The sequence below is a fragment of the Danio rerio genome, chromosome 3 (genome assembly GCF_049306965.1).
Source record: "Danio rerio strain Tuebingen ecotype United States chromosome 3, GRCz12tu, whole genome shotgun sequence".
In the NCBI taxonomy this organism is placed as follows: Eukaryota; Metazoa; Chordata; class Actinopteri; order Cypriniformes; family Danionidae; genus Danio; species Danio rerio.
The window spans coordinates 34,641,053-34,660,184 of record NC_133178.1 but is presented as its reverse complement, the minus strand read 5'-3'; the positions used below and the strand labels follow the sequence as shown (position 1 = coordinate 34,660,184).

The window sequence follows — 19,132 nt, the reverse complement described above, 5'->3', positions numbered from 1 at the left end:
AAAGTTTTTGCAACCACCTTAAAACATTTAGTAAATCCAATAAATATTTTTTTCACTGTACTTCCATCTATTTGTGGCTGCATGATTATTTACTAATTATAACTATCAGCATAAAGAAAAATATATTTTAAATAAATGCAATTGGTTTTCATCTGCAGTGCACAGGTGAGATATATCTGTCCTCCTCTAATCCACTTTTTTTTTGGCAGATTCAGTTTCCAGTGCCAGCTACAGGGCAAGGCTTGTTTTGAACATCATGTCTTACAGCAGTGCATGAATGTAGTCTGGTAGCATGTGGCTGTCAGCACTGGAATAGGGGGGTGTTCCTACACTCCGGGTCCGCCCTCTGGATGAAGCGGAGCCATTTACCACAGCAATGTCAGCCCAATCCACGGCTGGGAAAACGCACATCGCACGCTCCTAGTGTAGAGCAGTCGCAGCGCAAAAATAAAAGGTGCACGAACCACGGAGAGATGGCACCGCCGACCGATGCGTTCTCAGCCTCACGGATCCCAGGAAAAGCCGCTCCAGGGAATTTAAAGCAACATTGATTTCTTGGCTGCATTTGAATGCATCGCATCAACTCCGCTCACGCCACGAAAACGTGATTAGTGCCGATTTATCTCATGATGGCTTTCTAGAACAGACTGTTCAATCGCTACGCAGACTGAAGATCAGATCTGATCCATCACCGATGCGTTAATTGCAAGTCCGTCGCTGTTCTTGCTTATAGTATCTTCTCGATATCGGAATAAAAACATCTGTGGTTGATTGAAGCAGCTGCACCAGCTCTATAGTATTCGAGCATCCTTCCGCGAGTGTGCATCACCACCACCACCACCACCATCATCATCATCATCATCATCGCGCCCTGCAGCTCCATCGCAAGAGGGAGGATCCGCAGAGGAGCTCTCCGGGCAACACTGCTCACGCATTCAGAGGATGCTTTGGATGTAAAAATTACTAACGATGGGGAAAGATCAGGAATTACTTCAAGCGGTGAAGACTGAGGACCTGATGACGGTGCAGAAGCTCCTGCAGAGGCCCAAACCCGGGAAAGCAAGTAGGTCTTTTTTTGATTTGAAAAATGATTATTGCTTGCAATGTTGTCATGACTGATAGTAGAGGGAGGAGAGATCGTGAGGAGTTGCATACTCTGTGCTGGGAACACTCACACTACCCTTTAATTGTGGGTAGAGATGTTTTCAGTCAAGCATGTGTGTTATATTGGACGTCCTCCTCACCAATTAAGCTTCTTATCTGGCTTTACCAGTCATCTTGGTAAACATTTTGGTTTTTGGTGGTCCACCAGCTTCTACCACCATAAACCAGTCTGGTAATGCTTTACGGGTCTGAGCTGTTGTTTTTTTCCAGCAAGATGGTTCTCAGTTTTGGATACTGTGATGTTACAGACTGTCATGTGATAATGAAGCTCTACTGTTACTGATGAACAACACATCTGCTTTAATACAAGATTGTTTGTCAGTTATCAGTGGATAATTGAAAGCTCCGATGTGCAATCTGCATGTTATTCTGTGCTGTTATTCTACCCACTCTCATGCCATCCAAGATGTAGGTGAAATTCTTTTCAGTATGACATTTAATAAGATTATTTGACTGAAACCGTGATTTTCGTTGATTCATAAAATGCATGTAAACTGCCACTCCTGACATATATGGGGAAACAAAAATTAATACCCGTGGCTCCTGACGTTGCACTTGAGGTCTATATGAAATGAAATGAAATGATTGGTCCATCCATGGCTGTCTGGTGCTTCCTTTCAGGTACACTTTAAAAAATGCTGTGTTCCACACAATTCCTTCATATTATCCCAACTCAATTTGATTAGGATCGCTCTCTTTTTTTTTTTTACAAATGTAAGTTGATTGAACATAAAAAAATGTTGTCGCCAAAAAAAAAAAAACTTGTGTTGTTTCAACTCATTGTAAGTGAGTAGTTTGGACAAGCAGCAAAACAATTTTTTTGAATTTAATGATGTGTGTGTGGATGCAAACTCACACATGAGCTAATGCTATTTGTTTACAGAGGTGAAGGAGGATGTGTGTTGTAATATTAATTCTAGTGGTAGTTGTGCTTGTGTGACTCTGCGTAATCTCAATAACATTTGGAAGGATTGATTGATTCATTCATTCATTTTCTTGTCGGCTTAGTCCCTTATCCGGGGTCGCCACAGCGGAATGAACCGCCAACTTATCCAGCAAGTTTTTACACAGCGGATGCCCTTCCAGCCGCAACCCATCTCTGGGAAACATCCACACACACATTCACACACACTCTCATACACTACGGACAATTTAGCATACCCAATTCACCTGTACCACATGTCTTTGGACTGTGGGGGAAACCGGAGCACCCGGAGGAAACCCACGCAAAGGCAGGGAGAACATGCAAACTCCACACAGAAACGCCAACTGAGCGTTATATATATATAATGTCATTTAATAATATCTTTTTTGTTTAATCTTTATTAAATAATCTAATTCTGCAATATCACTATTGCAGATAGACACATTGCCATATCAATGCTATAAAGTTCAGCCCTACTCTAAACGATGTTTTTCTGTTTTGCACAGACACATATTCAGTGCCAAACGCTGTCATCATTTACAACATACATCTACATGTTGCTTCTGTGGCACAAAGCCAAGTGATGAAGCTCATTTCTCTTCATAATTTATCAGATGCCATAAGAGACAGTTCACCAAAAAATGTACTTTTGCTAAGCTTTTACTCTTACTCAGGTGGTTCCAAACCATTCTGAGTTTCCTTTTTCTGTTTAAGATATTTAAAAAGATGTAAGAAACCTATAACCTTTGACTTCCATTGTAGTAAAACAAACCATACAGAAGTTAATGGTCACAGGTTTCCAACATTTTTCAAAATAGCTTTGTTAAACAGAAAAAAAAGCTTAAACCAGATAGTGACAAGTGAAGGATGAGTAAATGATGACAGAATATTCAGTTATGTGTAAGCTATCCTTTTAATGTTGTTTAGGTTTTTTTGCTTGTACCGTTTTCTTGCATTTTATAAATCAAGAACCAGAGATTTTTGGTCGAACTGTCCCTTTAACGAATGTTATTTGTTCACAAAATAAGAGTTACGTAAATCTCATTTGGGTTGTTTTGGAAATAAATGTCTATCAAGAGGCAGAAACATCAAGGCGCAGCTGTTTGGTGACCATGAAATGCTTTATATAACTGAGAAATGGAAACAAAATCACCACTTCAGAAGGCCCGCTGAGGACCAGCTTTGCTTAGCAGGTTCACATCACCGACTGAAAAGCGAGTGTGAACATTAAAATGCCCACCTGAATTGAGCTTCTTGTTGATGCTCCTCTTTGAACACCTCAAACTGAGGTCTGCTTTCAATCTCCTCCGCCACATCTGTGACATTATCAGCAGCGTCTCACACAACAGCTCGACTGAGATTTCTTTGTCTTACATGCCTGTCTGCGCCAAGCGTGTTTGGATTAGAATAACCCTGAGGGCTGGAGGCAGAGAGCCACAGCCGTCACGACGCTCTTCTGAGCACCAGGCTATGTCTCAGCGCTTGTCTGCTTTCCCCTCTGCCTGTTCTCCTGTGTGGCACACACACACACACACTCCTGCCCAGCTAAACACTGCCCCCTGTAATGATGGGGTGAACGAGCATGAGGTGCATCCACATCACTGCACTTTCACAATAGGAGAGGGAGAGCGAGCTGCCAGTGAGCTTCATCACTTGGCTTTGTGCCACAGAAGCAACATGTAGATGTATGTTGTAAACGATGACAGCGTTTGGCACTGAATATGTGTGCGGGATAAACCCTGCCTCTGATTTTAGAGTATTTCGTCTGTTGTTGGTGGTTATTTCAGGTCATGATTGTTTTTGTTGACTCATATTAGGTGTGTTGAGTTCACATGTTCATGTAACCTAGTCGCACTTTGCAGACAAGTTAGTTTTTCACACACAAACAATGAATCTGGGTCTTCAAACAGAGAGTGATACGGCTTTGTGAATGTGGTGGTTAGCTTTTATGTAAAGCTCCACCTCTGTATTGGAAACACAAAGCTACCCAGAAGCCAATTAGTTCCAGTCACAGCAACTGCAGACTCCTGCTTGACAGTGATTGGTTGGACTGGATGCTGTCTAGCTTCTGTAACAAAGTTTTAGTCAATTGACTGAAATATAGTACATGCATTTGTTTTGTGCTGCAAAAATCCTGTTATGATAAAATCATGCCTCATTAGTTCACGATACTATTGAGTACAGAGTTAAACAGCTGAGTGGCTAAAAGCAAGACCTTTTGGTTTAACACTTTGAGCATATTTTGGCATGGAGACTGTATTAGTTTTTAGAATTGCTCTGCTTGATCAAAGACAGCAAAGTTCTTCCTTTTTACATGGATTTAGTGAATGTTTCTGGCTTCTTTAGTACTTTACCATTAGTGCAGCATTTAATTTCTTTACAATTAAATGACTTGACGGTGAACAGAAATAGAATATGATATAGCAGTGGCAGCATTGTGCTGTAGGATTACAGTGATTAATCTGTTTCTGCATTACAGTAATCTCACATTTCTCTATGACAAATTTAAAGATTAATTGTAATAGTGTAATGTCCTGTGCTGATGTTTATCTTCCAAGCATGCATTGTGGGATTAATACATCATTCAGTTGTATTTGTGTTCTATATCTGTTGTTCTATGTTTATTGCTTTAATATTCATCGAAAAAATCTAATGTTCTATTTGTTTATCATTCTCTTATTCTGTCTGTTGTTCTGATCACTCTATTCATTCGATCTCTCACTTTTTTCTTTTTTGTGTCTATCATTAATCTGCATGTTATTTTGTTATTGATATTCTACCTGTTGATTGTTCAATCTTTGTCATTACGTCCATCTATGGTTTGTTCTGTCTATCAGCTGTTTTATCAGTCTGTTGATTGTTCTTTCTGTCGTTTTATCAATCATCCTGTCTTTTGCTCAATGGTTTGTTCTGTCAGTAATTGTCATTCCATCTTCTGTTCAGCCCATGAATAGTTTTTTCAGTCAACCTGTATCCATCCATCCATCCATCCATCCATCCATCCATCCATCCATCCATCCATCCATCCATCCATCCATCCATCCATCCATCCATCCATCCATCCATCCATCCATCCATCCATCCATCCATTGTTCTACAAATCATTTTATCTATTGTTCTCTCTATCAACCACTATCTATTTTTTAAACTATTATTCTGTCGTTCTGTCAATTTTTCTTTCTAGGGCTGCACGATATTGAAAAAAAAGTATATTGCAATATTAAATTTTTTGTGATTAAATGTTGTCATATGAATACAGTTTCGCACGATGGTTTGAATAGCTCTATTTGATGGTCCAACAGAATTCAGTTACAGAAGTTGAATAATCACTTTGCTTTGTCTCATTTCTAGTCCAAATATCAAACAATTCTTCGAGCAAGTGAAAAATATTGTTTTGATTTCACCTTCAGAAGAAATAAGTCAAAATTAGGAGTTTTTTCTTTAAAACGCACAAATTATTCTCCAGTGAAGTAAAATAATCTTGTTTTTGCTTTAAAATGTAAATATTTGGACAAGAAACAAGACACATTTTTAAAATAAGATTGTTCTTATAAATTCTGTATAAAAACACTAATTAAATACAATTCTGTAGCTACTGGTCAACTATAATTAGGTCTTAACGATGCAGATCTTGCGATGTGACTATTGCAGATGTGTACATTGCAATATCGATGCTGAAACAATATATTGTGCAACCCTAATGCTATCCATCATTCTGTAACTCAATCTATCAGTTTTAAAGACCATGCATGTATCTTTGAGAATTATAGGCTGTATGAGAAAGTAAGTTTAAAAGACATCATAAAACATCCTCCAAAAAATGAAACGAAGCTGCTGGGCCCAGCTCATATTTTGCTCTCACTGCCAGTCAATATTAAGACAGTGGCTTGGAGCCCTGTAGCTAATCCAAGTAATCATTACTTCCACTGCTTAGTGTGATGATTGAATTACAGTGCAGATGGCTTTGAGTGGGTCGCACAGAAAGAGAGCGGGAAAGAAAAGAGGTAAGAGAGCTGTGAGGGGAAGAGAAGCAGCAATAAGACGTAGCGGAAAGACATCAGTTACTCCGACACAGTAAAACGTTCACAAATCACTGTATAGTTGGCCATCTTTGGGGGATTTTAGTAATGAACACGACGCTTGTGCAGATATCTCACATTGAAGGGTTTTGTTTCTCAATGAGGTGAACCTGTTTTTCTGCTCATTTATCTGCAGAAGTGAGCTCTGCGTTTTGAGGTGTAAGTGTGTGTATGAGCCCAGAGGGAGATGGATTGCAAAGAGTGTTTCCAGACGATATCTGCTCAGCGTTTTTCCACGAATTCAGCACATTCTCCACCTTTTCCGCGAGCAGAAGCCTACAGAAAGCAACATCTGGAATACAGTATATCTTATTGCAGTAAATTGCTGATTGGTTTCATTAGCATGAAGCGAGTGGAACATTGCAGAGCGTGACTCGAAACACTGATGAAGACATGACGGGACGGGTTATCCATTCTCCACCTCTACAACCTGTTCACATATCCCAGCAGCAATTAGAGACGAGCTATTTTCGCAGTCGAAACATATGGGGTCCCTAAGGGGGGAAAAACTCAGATTGTTGTAGGCCTCACTCATTCTGCTTTCCTCTGCTGGCTTGATTCCGGAGTTTTGGAGTGAAATAAATCTGGGGAGAGAATGAACGCTGTAGGGGCGAAGTGCTAGATTGATGGATGACTCTCAGCTCACCAAAGTAATGACACTGATGAAATTGGTAGGATGTGGTTGGAGGATTTAAAAAATCTGTATATTCATAAGCTCAGAGTTAAACGGGTTAGTCAGAGGGTTGGAAATCCTCTTTAGCATGTCTGAATAGAGGTTTACAGTATCTGCGTAACCATCCAGGACAGGAATGTGTGTGGTTGAAATCACATGATCTATAAAAAGTCCATAGATTACATAATATGATCTAGAGTTCGGTGGTCAAAAGCTTAACCATTGTCATTTAGGAGGTTTTTATTTAATAAATTAAAACATAAGAGTAAATACAAGACTTTTGGATCAGGTGTTTAGGTGTAAAAGTTTAGTTTTTCTAATTCTCTAAATATTTCAATCTGTATTTATATAGAATAGTTTAGATGATTTTATTTTATTTTTTGCATTGTACTAAAACAGAAAACAAAAACATTTGCCATACTACATTTAAACTAAATGTGTTAAAATACTCATGAATTTTTGTCCTGAAATTTATTTTTATGTCCTGAGCTGATGTAAAGAAATTTTCTGAAGTCATCTCAAGAACATGGAAATGTAAAAAATCTTTGAATTTAAAGGGCACCTATTTTACTTCTTTTTCAAGATTTAAGATGAGTCTTTTGTGTCTCCTGAATATGTCTGTAAAGTTTCAGCTCAAAGCATCCATCATATTATTTATTGAACCTTCAGAATGTGGGGATTTTCTGCTCTGGACACAATGTAGCTGTTTTTGTTGCCTGTGCTTTTAATGCTAGTTCTCCCGGCCCACCATTCCCACGTGGCTGTTAGAGTGTGCCTCATTCTCCGCCTCGGCTGCGTCAGATAAGCAACACAGTGACAGACATGAAGACAGACAGATCTCATGTAGCGTTTGTGAGAAATACTACAGTAAGAACTTTCCCAATGATTGTTTGATGTATTTGTTGTGAAGTTAATGCAAGCCTTTCTGCAATGATGAGTCAGTAAAGACGGTAAAATCGCTGTAATTCATTACAAACATGCACTGTTTAAAAAACATTTTAAACTTGTAAAACTCATTCTTGATCGCATTGATGATGATTGATTATCACAGAGAGCTGAACGGATCCCAGGATTTTAATTCCAGTTGCTTTACGCACATCCTGTCTTCATCTTGATATGATTATACGCGTTACTACTGAGACATGTTAATATGCAGCTGTCAATCAATTCTATGGGTGGGGAAACCACATTCCTATGTCACGTTGTTGGGGGCTTACAATGGGAGGCATATGGATCCTATTTTAACATCAGGAAATTTAAAAAAGACTTATTGTCTTATATCACCCCAGTATGACAATGTACACACTTTACTTACACACAGTTCTGTCCAAACAGCTTACAAAAGACGATTTTCATCATAGATGTCCTTTAAGCAAGGTTACATTTGGTTATCTGATAGTATCTCTTAATGAAAGTGAAGATCATTTGGAGGGACATCCAGCTTCAAAAACTTACTCTGTTTTGTTTGTTTGTAACTGTTGTCTGCGTTTCTGCACAACAGTTAATGCATTTCTCAAAACAATTAGTGCAAACTGCAAAACCTAGCTGATAACCTGCAAAAGTGCATCACATGCTCAAAATGGATAGTTCATTCCTCAAAAGCAAGTATTCATGTCAATCAAAGTGTCAGTATCATCAAAATGAAAAGTCCTGACTCCATTGTTTATAAACAAGATAGTCAAATGGCTTTGTCATGTTTTCATTATGAGTTTACTCTGTACATTTTTTCAATGCAAAAAAGTCAGATGTTGGTGACACTTCCTGAAAATGCTCAAGACAGCACTATATACTCTTTGCAGAGCCATTTGAACACTACAGTAAAGTCAGACATCACTGCATTTAGTGAGGTATCTGAGTACAAGACACTGAATATGTATGTTTCACATTTTTACTGCATTTGCTCTTTAAAATTCTAATTTATTCACAGCATTGTGCAAAAGAATAAACACACCCTTATTTACAACAAACATAAACTCCCTTTGGGTTGAACTGTGCACAACTGTAAACAATATTGCAGCACATATCGGAACTGAACCTGCAACATACACAGGTCTGTAAATCATTCATCAAAGTGTTCAATTTTAAAGACATTTTCAGGAAAATAAAGTTTAAAAAACATTTTTTTATAAAGTTTATTTGACAGATTTTGACATCAAGTTCAACATTTTTGTATGTAATGACTCAAGTAATGAAATGAGGACTGTTAGTTTTATATGGAATGACTATTCAGCATTCACAAATTTAGTTCATTTTGACTGACGTGACATAAGCAAATGATAATGTTATAAATAGCAGAGAGTTGTATGAAAGCAATTGATGCATGTCCGAAAGCATTTGCAATTTGTTAAAAAGGAATGAGAAACTGCTACTAGGATGTGCACAATGACTAATTGTTTTGAGAAATGCATGACCTGTTGTGCAAATGTAAATAGTGTTGTGAGAAATGCACAACCCTAGCCATAAAATGCAGATCATGCAGACTTTATATTATACATTTTTAATTCTAATATTTATAGATACTAGTCCATATCACAACCTAAATATATGCAAAGCACTAATTTTATTTATTCACCCAAAATCTAGCAAAAGCCATAGGGCCAGACAGAATGTGCAGACATTTTTTGCTATTTCTGTGGAGAGAAAAATTTGGTAACACTTTATAATAACTACACACTGTAAACCTTTTATTAAACATTACCAAATTGAGAATTCATTATGCTAAACATTAAATCTGCATTATAAAACGTTAGTAAGCAGTTTATAACTCCAGATGCAAATGCTGTATTCTTGACTTATAACCACAATTTGGTATTGTATGCGTGTGTGTCTGATAGTCAGAGTGTATGGGTGTTTCCAACTACTGGGTTACAGCTGGAAGAGCATTCGCTGTGTAAATCATATGCTGGAATAGTTGGTGGTTCATTCCACTGTGGCAACCTCTGATAAATATCTAATTAAGCCAAAGGAAAATAAATGAATGAATGAATGTTGCATCAACTAGTAAATTGATTAATATTAATTTTCATCAATATACTTATATTGTAAAGTGTCATTGTTTTATCTTTACAAACAAAATATTATTTTGTATTTGGGGATAGTACACGAAATAAATCAGGTATCACTTATCGGGTGTGTAAAAAAACAATAGTTCACTAAAATGTCAACCAGCCATTCTGGTGTTTTTGTCTTTGTCCCCCTGAGCATTTACATTCAGAGCACATGACCTTAATCTGGAGCCCTGACCCACATAATACTGAAGGTAGAGGGGGGTCGCAGGACTCTTAAGAACATTAAACGCTGCTGATTTCTCTCAGCGAGATCCTCAGCAGCTCTGGTACCGATGAATGTGCTTATCACTATCACTCTGATCAGACTACCCTGCACGGTGCACATTAAATCTGTTTACGTTTCGTTATAATAGCCTTAAGTGCGTAATTGCCATTTTGATGATAATCCTGTAGTATTCATACAGCAAAACTCAGCAAACTGATAGTTTGAAGGCCTGAAAAATGGCCTTGTACAGTTTTAAAAGTCTGTAAAACCTTGTGCTGTTGTGACCATCATTATGAGAGGTGTGAAGAGAAACAGGACGAGGCTGACAGCTGTTATGTAACTCAACACAATGGTGGTTGTGGGTGGACAGAGAGAGGGAAAGAGAGGCTGGAAAGTGGACTGTGGGTTTTTGTCATTTCTTATATGCTGCAGTGCTGAAGATCATTGCATGAAAAACTAACACACACACACATACACATACACAGTTTTTTCAGTATGGATAAATTCAATAAATGTTCTTTTTAATAGTGAATAAATAGAATTGTGTGGAATCACATTTTTAGTGTTTAATACATTTTTTTAGGGGGGGCGTGGCGGCTCATTGGTGAGCACTGTTGCCTCACAGCAAGAAGGTCGCTGGTTTCGGCTTTTCTGTGTGGAGTTTGCATGCTTTCCTTGTGCTCGTGTGGGTTTCCTCCAGTTGCTCCGGTTTCCCCCACAGTCCAAAGACATGCGCTATAGGTGAATTGAATAAACTAAATTGGCTGTAGTGTATGAGTGTGTGTGTTAATGGTTGTTTCCCAGTACTGGGTTGTGGCTGGAACAGCATCTGCTGCGTAACTCTTAGGCTAGAATAGTTGGCGGTTCATTCCACTGTGGCAACGCCTAATAAATAAGGGACTAAGCCAAAAGAAAATGAATTAATTAATCATTTTTTTAGGAAAACAAAGCACTTATTTCCCAAACACAGTTTGACTCTGAAATATGATCTATGCAGTCACTTCACTTTCGTTTACACTTGGACACAAATGCACATTATTATTATTATTATTATTACTATTAATACTATATTAGTTTCTAATGTCCATAACTGTAAGAGTCATCCATCATTATATTCCACACCGCAAATAAACAGATTTAATATGTGACTCACTATAGTGACTCGGTAAAGCCAAAGATACTGAAAATAAAGAATCTTAAGAGAAACAGAGGATCTTCACATCCAGATGTTGGACTGGGCTGAGCTAACTGACTGTTGAGTGGAGAAATGAGAAACAGTGCAGATGTCTCTGTCTGCAGGCCATATCTGCTCATATACAGCAGACCAACAGATCGCATATCCAACAAACCTGAATCCATCTGATCCACACAGACTCAGCCATGATTAAAGATCCTGTCTGGAGTGCGAATGAGGAGATTTGCCTGGATATATGGGCTCACAGGAGTGTAGCAGCCATTATAAATGAAGGCAAAATGTCCATAGTTTGGGGATTCAAGATAAATTGGTACTAAATCAGTTATTAAAGGATGTTATCATGTAAATGAAATTTGTATGAGATAGTGATTAATCAAATAACAATACAAAATCAACTTTAGCTGAGTTTCCATACTGATGTAAAGCAAATATTTTCAAAATTCACAAAAAAAAAAATTCCCAAATGCAATTGGTTTTGGTAACCAACAGTAAACAAGGCAGACATTAGTCATGTGGGTGTAATGTTTGCTACATCAGAGTGTTTCAAAAGCAAATGTCTTTCCATCTCCTGTTATTAACATTAACACTTTTCCAAACCCTCGTCCAAAACCAACTCAAGAAAAGCAAAACATTTTCTTTTGCTAATGAAAGGTCCCATGAAAGTGTTGTTAGTTTTTAAGATATCTACTTAATAAGCTAGTGCACACAAATTGTGACGAAATCCGCATTTAGGCGAAATAAAACTGATATAAACATGTAAAGCTTTTAGTTTGTCGCTTCCGCCTAAAATGGATCAACGGTTTTCTTCACGTCACTTCAAACTTCAGTTTCTCATCAAATCGTGACCAATCAAATGCCCTCTAGTCTTTGTTCTGCCCTCTTCAAGACGCCTCACATTTGATGGTCTTGAGCTCAACCACTTTCACTGCAGAGCGGTGGTAAAACCCCGCTATTGACTGTTTTTTTTTTAAAGGGGAGGAGCTACACTATGACCCACCCATTCCACGGGTTGGTTGAGATTACTTCAAACATTAAATTAAAAATGTTAATTTAGAAGCACTTTAAGGGAACTTTAAGGCACTTATATTTGAAATTTGGCTTTTCCGTCACCCGTTTCTCATGTAATGCTTTAAAATGTGCTGATTTAAAAGAGAAAAGGAAACCTAGCTATTGATAATATTAATAAATGTTTTTTAACAGAAAAACATTATTTTAGATTAAATTGATTAGTTTAATTGATTAGTTATCGTCAGAAATGGCTAATTCCTGCATATTCTTATGACTTAATTAATATGAAAATTTACTTTTTTCTAAATAGAGGTGTGGCGTGGCCCCAAACCTACCCCTATTACTACCCCTCATTAGGCAATGAGCAAATTGTACTAATATATACAAATGAAATACAAATTAATACAAATTAGCCACTAAATCAAAACGCTATGAATTGCTCTGAGTTAGCATAAGATTATTATTCATTCATTCATTTTCTTTTCGGCTTATTCCCTTTATTAATCAGGGGTCACCACAACAGAATGAACCACCAACTTATCCAGCATATCTTTTACACAGAAATGACAACTGACTCAGCCAGGGCTTGAACCAGTGACCTTCTTGCTTTGAGGCGATCCTGCTACCCACCGCACCACCTTGATGTCCTAGGATAATTATGTTTCAGAATATTGCTGTTTATACCGTGAGAGACATCTATATATTCAAAATGCAATATTGTCACCTTAATTTAATTTGGCTAGCTGCAGTGCAAAAGAAAAATGAACATTGAAGATGGGTCTGTTCCATTGCATTATAGGAGAAGCACCAAATATTAAGTTATGCCGTGAAGGTTCAGAGCAGGTGGGCCAGTCCAGGGAACATAATATTTTTTTGACAGATTTTCAGACGTACTGTCATAATAGTCTCCCATACATTTCTCCAGGACTGTCGTCCCTGCTTTCCTAGACTGTAGAATCCTTTCATTTTTATGAGTTTTTTCCTCTTAAATAAACCTCTTGCCGCTCATCAGATCACACTTTCCCAGAGGGGCGAGTGGAGTCAGGCATTTGTCTGCGCCACGGATTGTGTCTGTTGAGGAAATGGACGTTTCTCCCCCCTCATGACATTAATCTTTCTCCCAGTGTAGCTCCAAGTTATTTCAATCCAATCTAGTCTGTGAATTAATTCTCCCCACTCAGGGCCACGTTTAATAAATCATAACTCACACTTTGTGTTAAATCAGTCATGGGCTCGGCCAAGGTTTCAACTCTGAACTGTTTCCTTTGCCTATATTCTCTTTTAGTGATAATGAATTTTCTGATGGATTCCTGATGGTGTCATATATCACATCCCTATCAAGCAGATGCAGTATAAACATGTTTTCCAAAGCTTTTTTTATCCATTTGATGAAACCTCATTCCTTGAAAAGGTAATGAGCATTTTATAGTCAGATTTTCCAATAATTTTGTACAAAAGTACGTTTTTGTTTGACCTTTTTTTTTTGTCAGAGAAAACAATTGTGTCTAATGATGGATCTAATTGAGCTAAAAACATTTCAAATGGCCTTTAAGATCAGTCTCTAGTCTAGCCAGAGCTGAGTTCTGAATGTACAGAAACATGTCCTGTAGCAAGTATTTATATTCTTCTTCCACTGTAGTCAAAGGGCATGTAGATGCTTTGATGAGAACAATCAGAACGTTGTTTGCATAAAGACTCTATTCTTCATGTTGTCTGAAGTTGAAGGTATAATAAAAAAATTGTGGAGGCAGTGGAGACACAATTACCAATTACCACACCACTATCAAAAATACATTTCTTGATGTGTAATAAACTCGCATGACTTTGCCTCACCAGATCAAGTGATTGGTCAGTGGTTTTTGTTCTAACCAGCAGAACATTATTTGCTTGAATGACCCACAAACTTGACATTATCTATCTCTAAACACAAAGAACGGTGACTATACTTGCATTTGTTATTTTGTATGTGTTTTTGCTTGCTCACTGTCATTGAATATTACTCATGTAACCAGTCATTTATTATAAATATGTGAAACAGTGGTTTCCATTATCTAGGCAGTGGCCATTTTGTTTTCTTGGACACATGAAATGGAAAGTACTCCATTATTCGCAAGTTACATACAGTAAATGATAATCAAAGATGCAACTTTGCATGGAAACATAGCCTTTGAGTTATTTTACTATTGGTAGACATTCATACTCCACACTGTGGTATTTTAGCATATCTGTACAACAGTTGCTTCTCATGCTCATAAAGTTTGTTTTGCTTCTGTCATCAGAAAAGCTGTCCAGACACTTTGTCTGTCAGCGTGAACTCCCCTTTAAGACATAATCTCCTGTCAGGTTGATTCTTCAGAGCGCTTTAATAGAATTGGCAGGAAGAATTAGCTCTATTGGCTTCTCTCAGCACTGACACTGATGAAATGCACTGCAGATCCTCTGCAAGTCGGAAAACAGAGCTTTGTGATTCTGTGGAAACACTGTCAAAATTTCCAAAGATTAAACCATTATGATGGTTTATCACACATGATCATAATGCATCCTATTTTGTAAAAATGCATGTTTCCATACTGAATGTGGCTACATAGTGGCTCACAATAGTCGGTTTTGCCAGACCACCATGGTACATTTATTTGTGGAAAATCTTATAACATTTGTCTCCACTCTTAAGAAAGATTACTGTTTTAACATCCAGATTTAACATGTTTGTTTCAGTTAAATTAAACTTGGTTTCTCTGTTAAACGAGAACGATGTATGTGGACAAGTCTGGTGTGCATCAAACAAATGGTCTTAGACCACAGAAAATCAGAACACAGCACAGACCATAAACATCTAAACACAAAATAATTATAATTTGCAGTTCAGTGCAAGAGTCAGAAGCTTGTCTCCTTGTGGTTGATCTTTATTTGTGTGTTCCTGTTCACCCTTTCAGGCAGTTAAACGTCCTCCTATAGACAGTGGTGGAAAGAGTACTGAAAAATCATACTCAAGTAAAAGTACCATTACTTGCCTAAAAATGTAGTGCAAGTAGAGTAAAAGTATCTTGTAAATATTACTCAAAGTATGAGCAAAATGTAGACCTTTTGAAAGTAGTGAGAAGTCAGTGTTACGCTGTTAATAGCTGATGCATTGTCATAATTTGTGGATATGTCTAAATGGAACATTCTGTGTATTTATTTACTTATTGCCCAGCAGGAACAAAATATCATAAGATGTTAGGTATATAGGTTAGATTTGGGTTGTGATGTCAGATGACCAAAATTCAAGTCTAGCCAGTGTCTAAGGACATTGTTATGTTGATGTCCAATAGCGACGTCAAATGACGTTAATATCTTGTTGATTTTAGGTTGTGTTAGAAAGTGACAAAAATCCAACGTCGAACCAACATCATGAACTAATGTCATATTGATGTCAAATACTGACATTTATTTGTCAGGTATGGCACCCAAAATCCAACATCTGATAGACGTCATAGTGGTAATGTCCACAAAGCGTCAAGCTGCAACATCATTAAATGTTGATGACGTGGGCCTGACATTGGGTTCTGACATCAACCTGATTTTCATTTACAAACAAAATAAAAAGTCCCCACGATGCTGGGGTACAACGTCAATCTGACATCATGTTGATGTCTTGTGCCTGCTGGTTGTTTAAGGCCATTTTAGTCATCATACAGTAAACATCTGTCATCTTCTCATCAGTAACATGCATTTAAACAGTTTCTGGGTCAATGTGTGTGTAGAGATTTTGGACATCATATTGGACACTTTTAATGCTTCTAAACAGTTTGCTGCATTTATAAAACACATGCTTGAGGTAGTTCAGTATGATGCGATTTACTTTCTATTTGTGATTTGATTGAACAGGAATCACAGGACTGATTTTTTTCTAATCCCCATAGACAAGAAAAAAAAAAATCAAGTAATAACTGAAGGTTGAATGAAAGTAGTGAAGTAAAAGTACCGACACAGCACTAAAATGGACTCAAGGGAAAGTAAAAGTACACATTTATAAAACAACTTAGTAAATTACAATTTTAAAAAACTACTCAGTTAGAGTATGAGTGTTTGTAATTTTTTACTTTACACCACTGCCTGTAGAAATGCTTTGAACATCATAGAAAGTCAGTGAACATCAGAAAGTCAGTCCTCCTAATAAAATCACAATACACTTCATAAATATAATTATTGCTATTACGATATATACTGTATAGTTGACAGTTATCAATCAATCAACAATAAAAACATCTTTGGTACACAGAACTATTAAGAAATTGCTGAGCAAAGGTGTTGATGGATGAATTAAAAAAATAAACATTGCAGAGATTATATCTCATTAGGAGGTTACAACAATTTGAGTGAGTCAAGATATCTGAGTCAAGAACTCGGTTGAAAGTGTTGTGAGTATTAACATGATTGCATGGAATGGACTGTTGCCAATTAAGGAAAAGCAAAAACTATGTCAAGTAGTAGAAATTGCCAGTGCAATAGTAAGTAAAGCACAGAGACAACTAAATTAAATTCATTCAATGAGAATTAAACAGAAAGCACATGTCATTATTGAAGATTTTTTCCCATCCTTTAAATGTAAAATTTAGCTCTTGCCATCAAAGTGACATTTTAGGCAACCTCAGGTAAAGAAAAATGTGTATCAAATGTTGTTTGTGCCAACTGCCATTAGAATTTATATTTTGTTTATTGTGAACACTCAATTGAGTACAATCATACAACATTTCAAGATACATTTAAGTATCAATATTTGACCTTACGTGATATACAATTTACGTACATTATTGTCAGGTGTACTAACTATACATAGCGCTCAAATTTTGTTAAATTATAGAAAGAAAAATGCCATTAGAATTTTAAAAACTGGGTTTTAAGTGTGAATAGAGTGTAAGAAAGGGCTTTAACCTCAGCGGTTTGGACTGTAGTTTTGCCGAATGACTAAAAAGTTATCAGTATGATGGTAAAAACTAGTCAAACCACTCTTTTGCAATCTTATACCAAAAATGGAAATAAGGGCAGTATTAATACTTTAAAATGTGGGAGAGCGTTGCTATTACGTGATTGGATTGAACTGAAATATGGAGCAATTAAGTGTTGATGTTAAATCAAAAGTAATTTACAAACACTTGAATATGAAATGATTTAATGACAATAATTCTCTATGCTTACAACTGAATTAAGTACAAATAACTGTATAAAATGATCAAATATGACATAATAAAACATGTGATAATGATTGTACCCAGCTTAAATGTAAAAATAAAGTTACAAGAGGTAGAAGGAGAGACAGGGGGAGGGAGAGACAAAGACAGTAAGTAGGCCTCAAAAAGCTTGAGAGCAGTAGAGCCAGAGAAGATAGTCTCCAGAGCAGGAGAGAAGCAGACCAGGAAAAGAACAGACCAGGAAAAGAGACAGAGCAAAGTTTACCACCTATTTGTCTCTTTCTTGACCAAAGCCCAAATTCTGAGACATTCAAACTGACCAATCAACACGTGACTACATCGTAAAACCCTCAAAGTCAGCACACCAGGCCCTCATCTAATCAGTATCTGCCTTTGGAATCAGTATGGACCTTCTTTAGTGAAAAATACATGTTTGCCAACAGATGTATATGATCATTTTCATTCCTTCAAGAGTTTTAATTGAGTTGTTATTGTGAATAATGTGATGACATTTAATGTATTTGTGTTGCCTGTTTTTCTGTGATATGTGTAATGTGAATGCTGATGGGGTTGTGTGGTAAAGCCAAAGATACATTTCCACTTGGGGACAATAAGTAAAGTAAATAAAGTAAAGTAAAATACATCTAGTTTGTATACAAGTATAATAAAACTTTATAAACGTGATTTCCCACATTATAGTCACATAAATGCAAGTTGCAGTTCTTGAAAGTAACTCTATTCAAAATGTGATTTAGATCTGTAATTGTAAATTACAGTTGAAAGCTCCGCTAGTTAACCTTTGTGTCATCATCACTTTGCAGCATTATGCAGCAACAAAGGGTTTATCTTGTACCTGGATCTCTGCACTAAGGATGATAATCTGCAAGCGGTTATTACTGTGGATTAATTTCATGCTGATTGACCCAGTGACTGTATGAAATTCCACATCTCATCCTGTCCATGATGTTTCACAGCGATCATAACACACTGCCCTACTGATGGACTGTTCGCTGTCCTTATGAGACTGGTTCAAAGATCATCCTGCTGCTCCTGTGAGTTTGTGTGTGCCCAACAGAGCAACAGAGAGATGGCAGATGGTGCAGGGTTTACAGGTACCACACTGTGACCGTGGTCCTGGCAAAGATTAGGGACTGTCAGCGCTCGTATTTGTGGGGCCCGGGATATAGATAAGAGTTGCCTATTGCTCACGTTGCCGTCGTCTGAGGAGATTCTCATATATTTTAGTCTGGTTCAGCTCTGTGGTGGTGATAAAGTTTGATGCGTTCTGCATGGAGCTGGGCAAACATTCCTTCAGACTGTGGCGTTAGTCAGGAGCAGCTTTGGATAACAGATGCCTTGTCCTAAAGATCTGTCAGGCCCATCTATGCTTTACTTATCATTTACTATCTTTCTGTTTCAAACAGATGTCTTGGTCATGCAATGGTGTGTGGGTGGAGGGTGGAGACTTGCTTTCAACTTTTGAGAGCCATTCACAAAGTCTGCAAAAGCGTCTCCTCCATGTTAACTTAAAGTCTGTGTGAAATCAAAATTTACTGTTTATTTTGCTAGCGCACGTTGTTATTCTTTAGCTGAACAATTAATCTGCGCAAGTTAATTTATTGAAAAAATATGTTTTTGTTTGGT

The 19,132-nt window shown here is 37.3% G+C and overlaps 1 protein-coding gene across 39 annotated transcripts in view; it reads left to right on the top strand.

The window, feature by feature from the left end:
• Window positions 1-386: 386 nt before the first annotated feature.
• Window positions 387-19,132, top strand: part of caskin1 (CASK interacting protein 1) — a 158,106-nt gene continuing 139,360 nt past the window's right edge. For all 39 annotated transcript variants that reach the window (XM_073944747.1, XM_073944742.1, XM_073944743.1 and 36 more), the window contains exon 1: window positions 387-1,063. In XM_073944747.1, coding sequence (XP_073800848.1) covers window positions 970-1,063 — 94 coding nt within the window. In that variant the 5' untranslated portion in view covers window positions 387-969. The remainder of the gene's footprint in view (window positions 1,064-19,132) is intronic.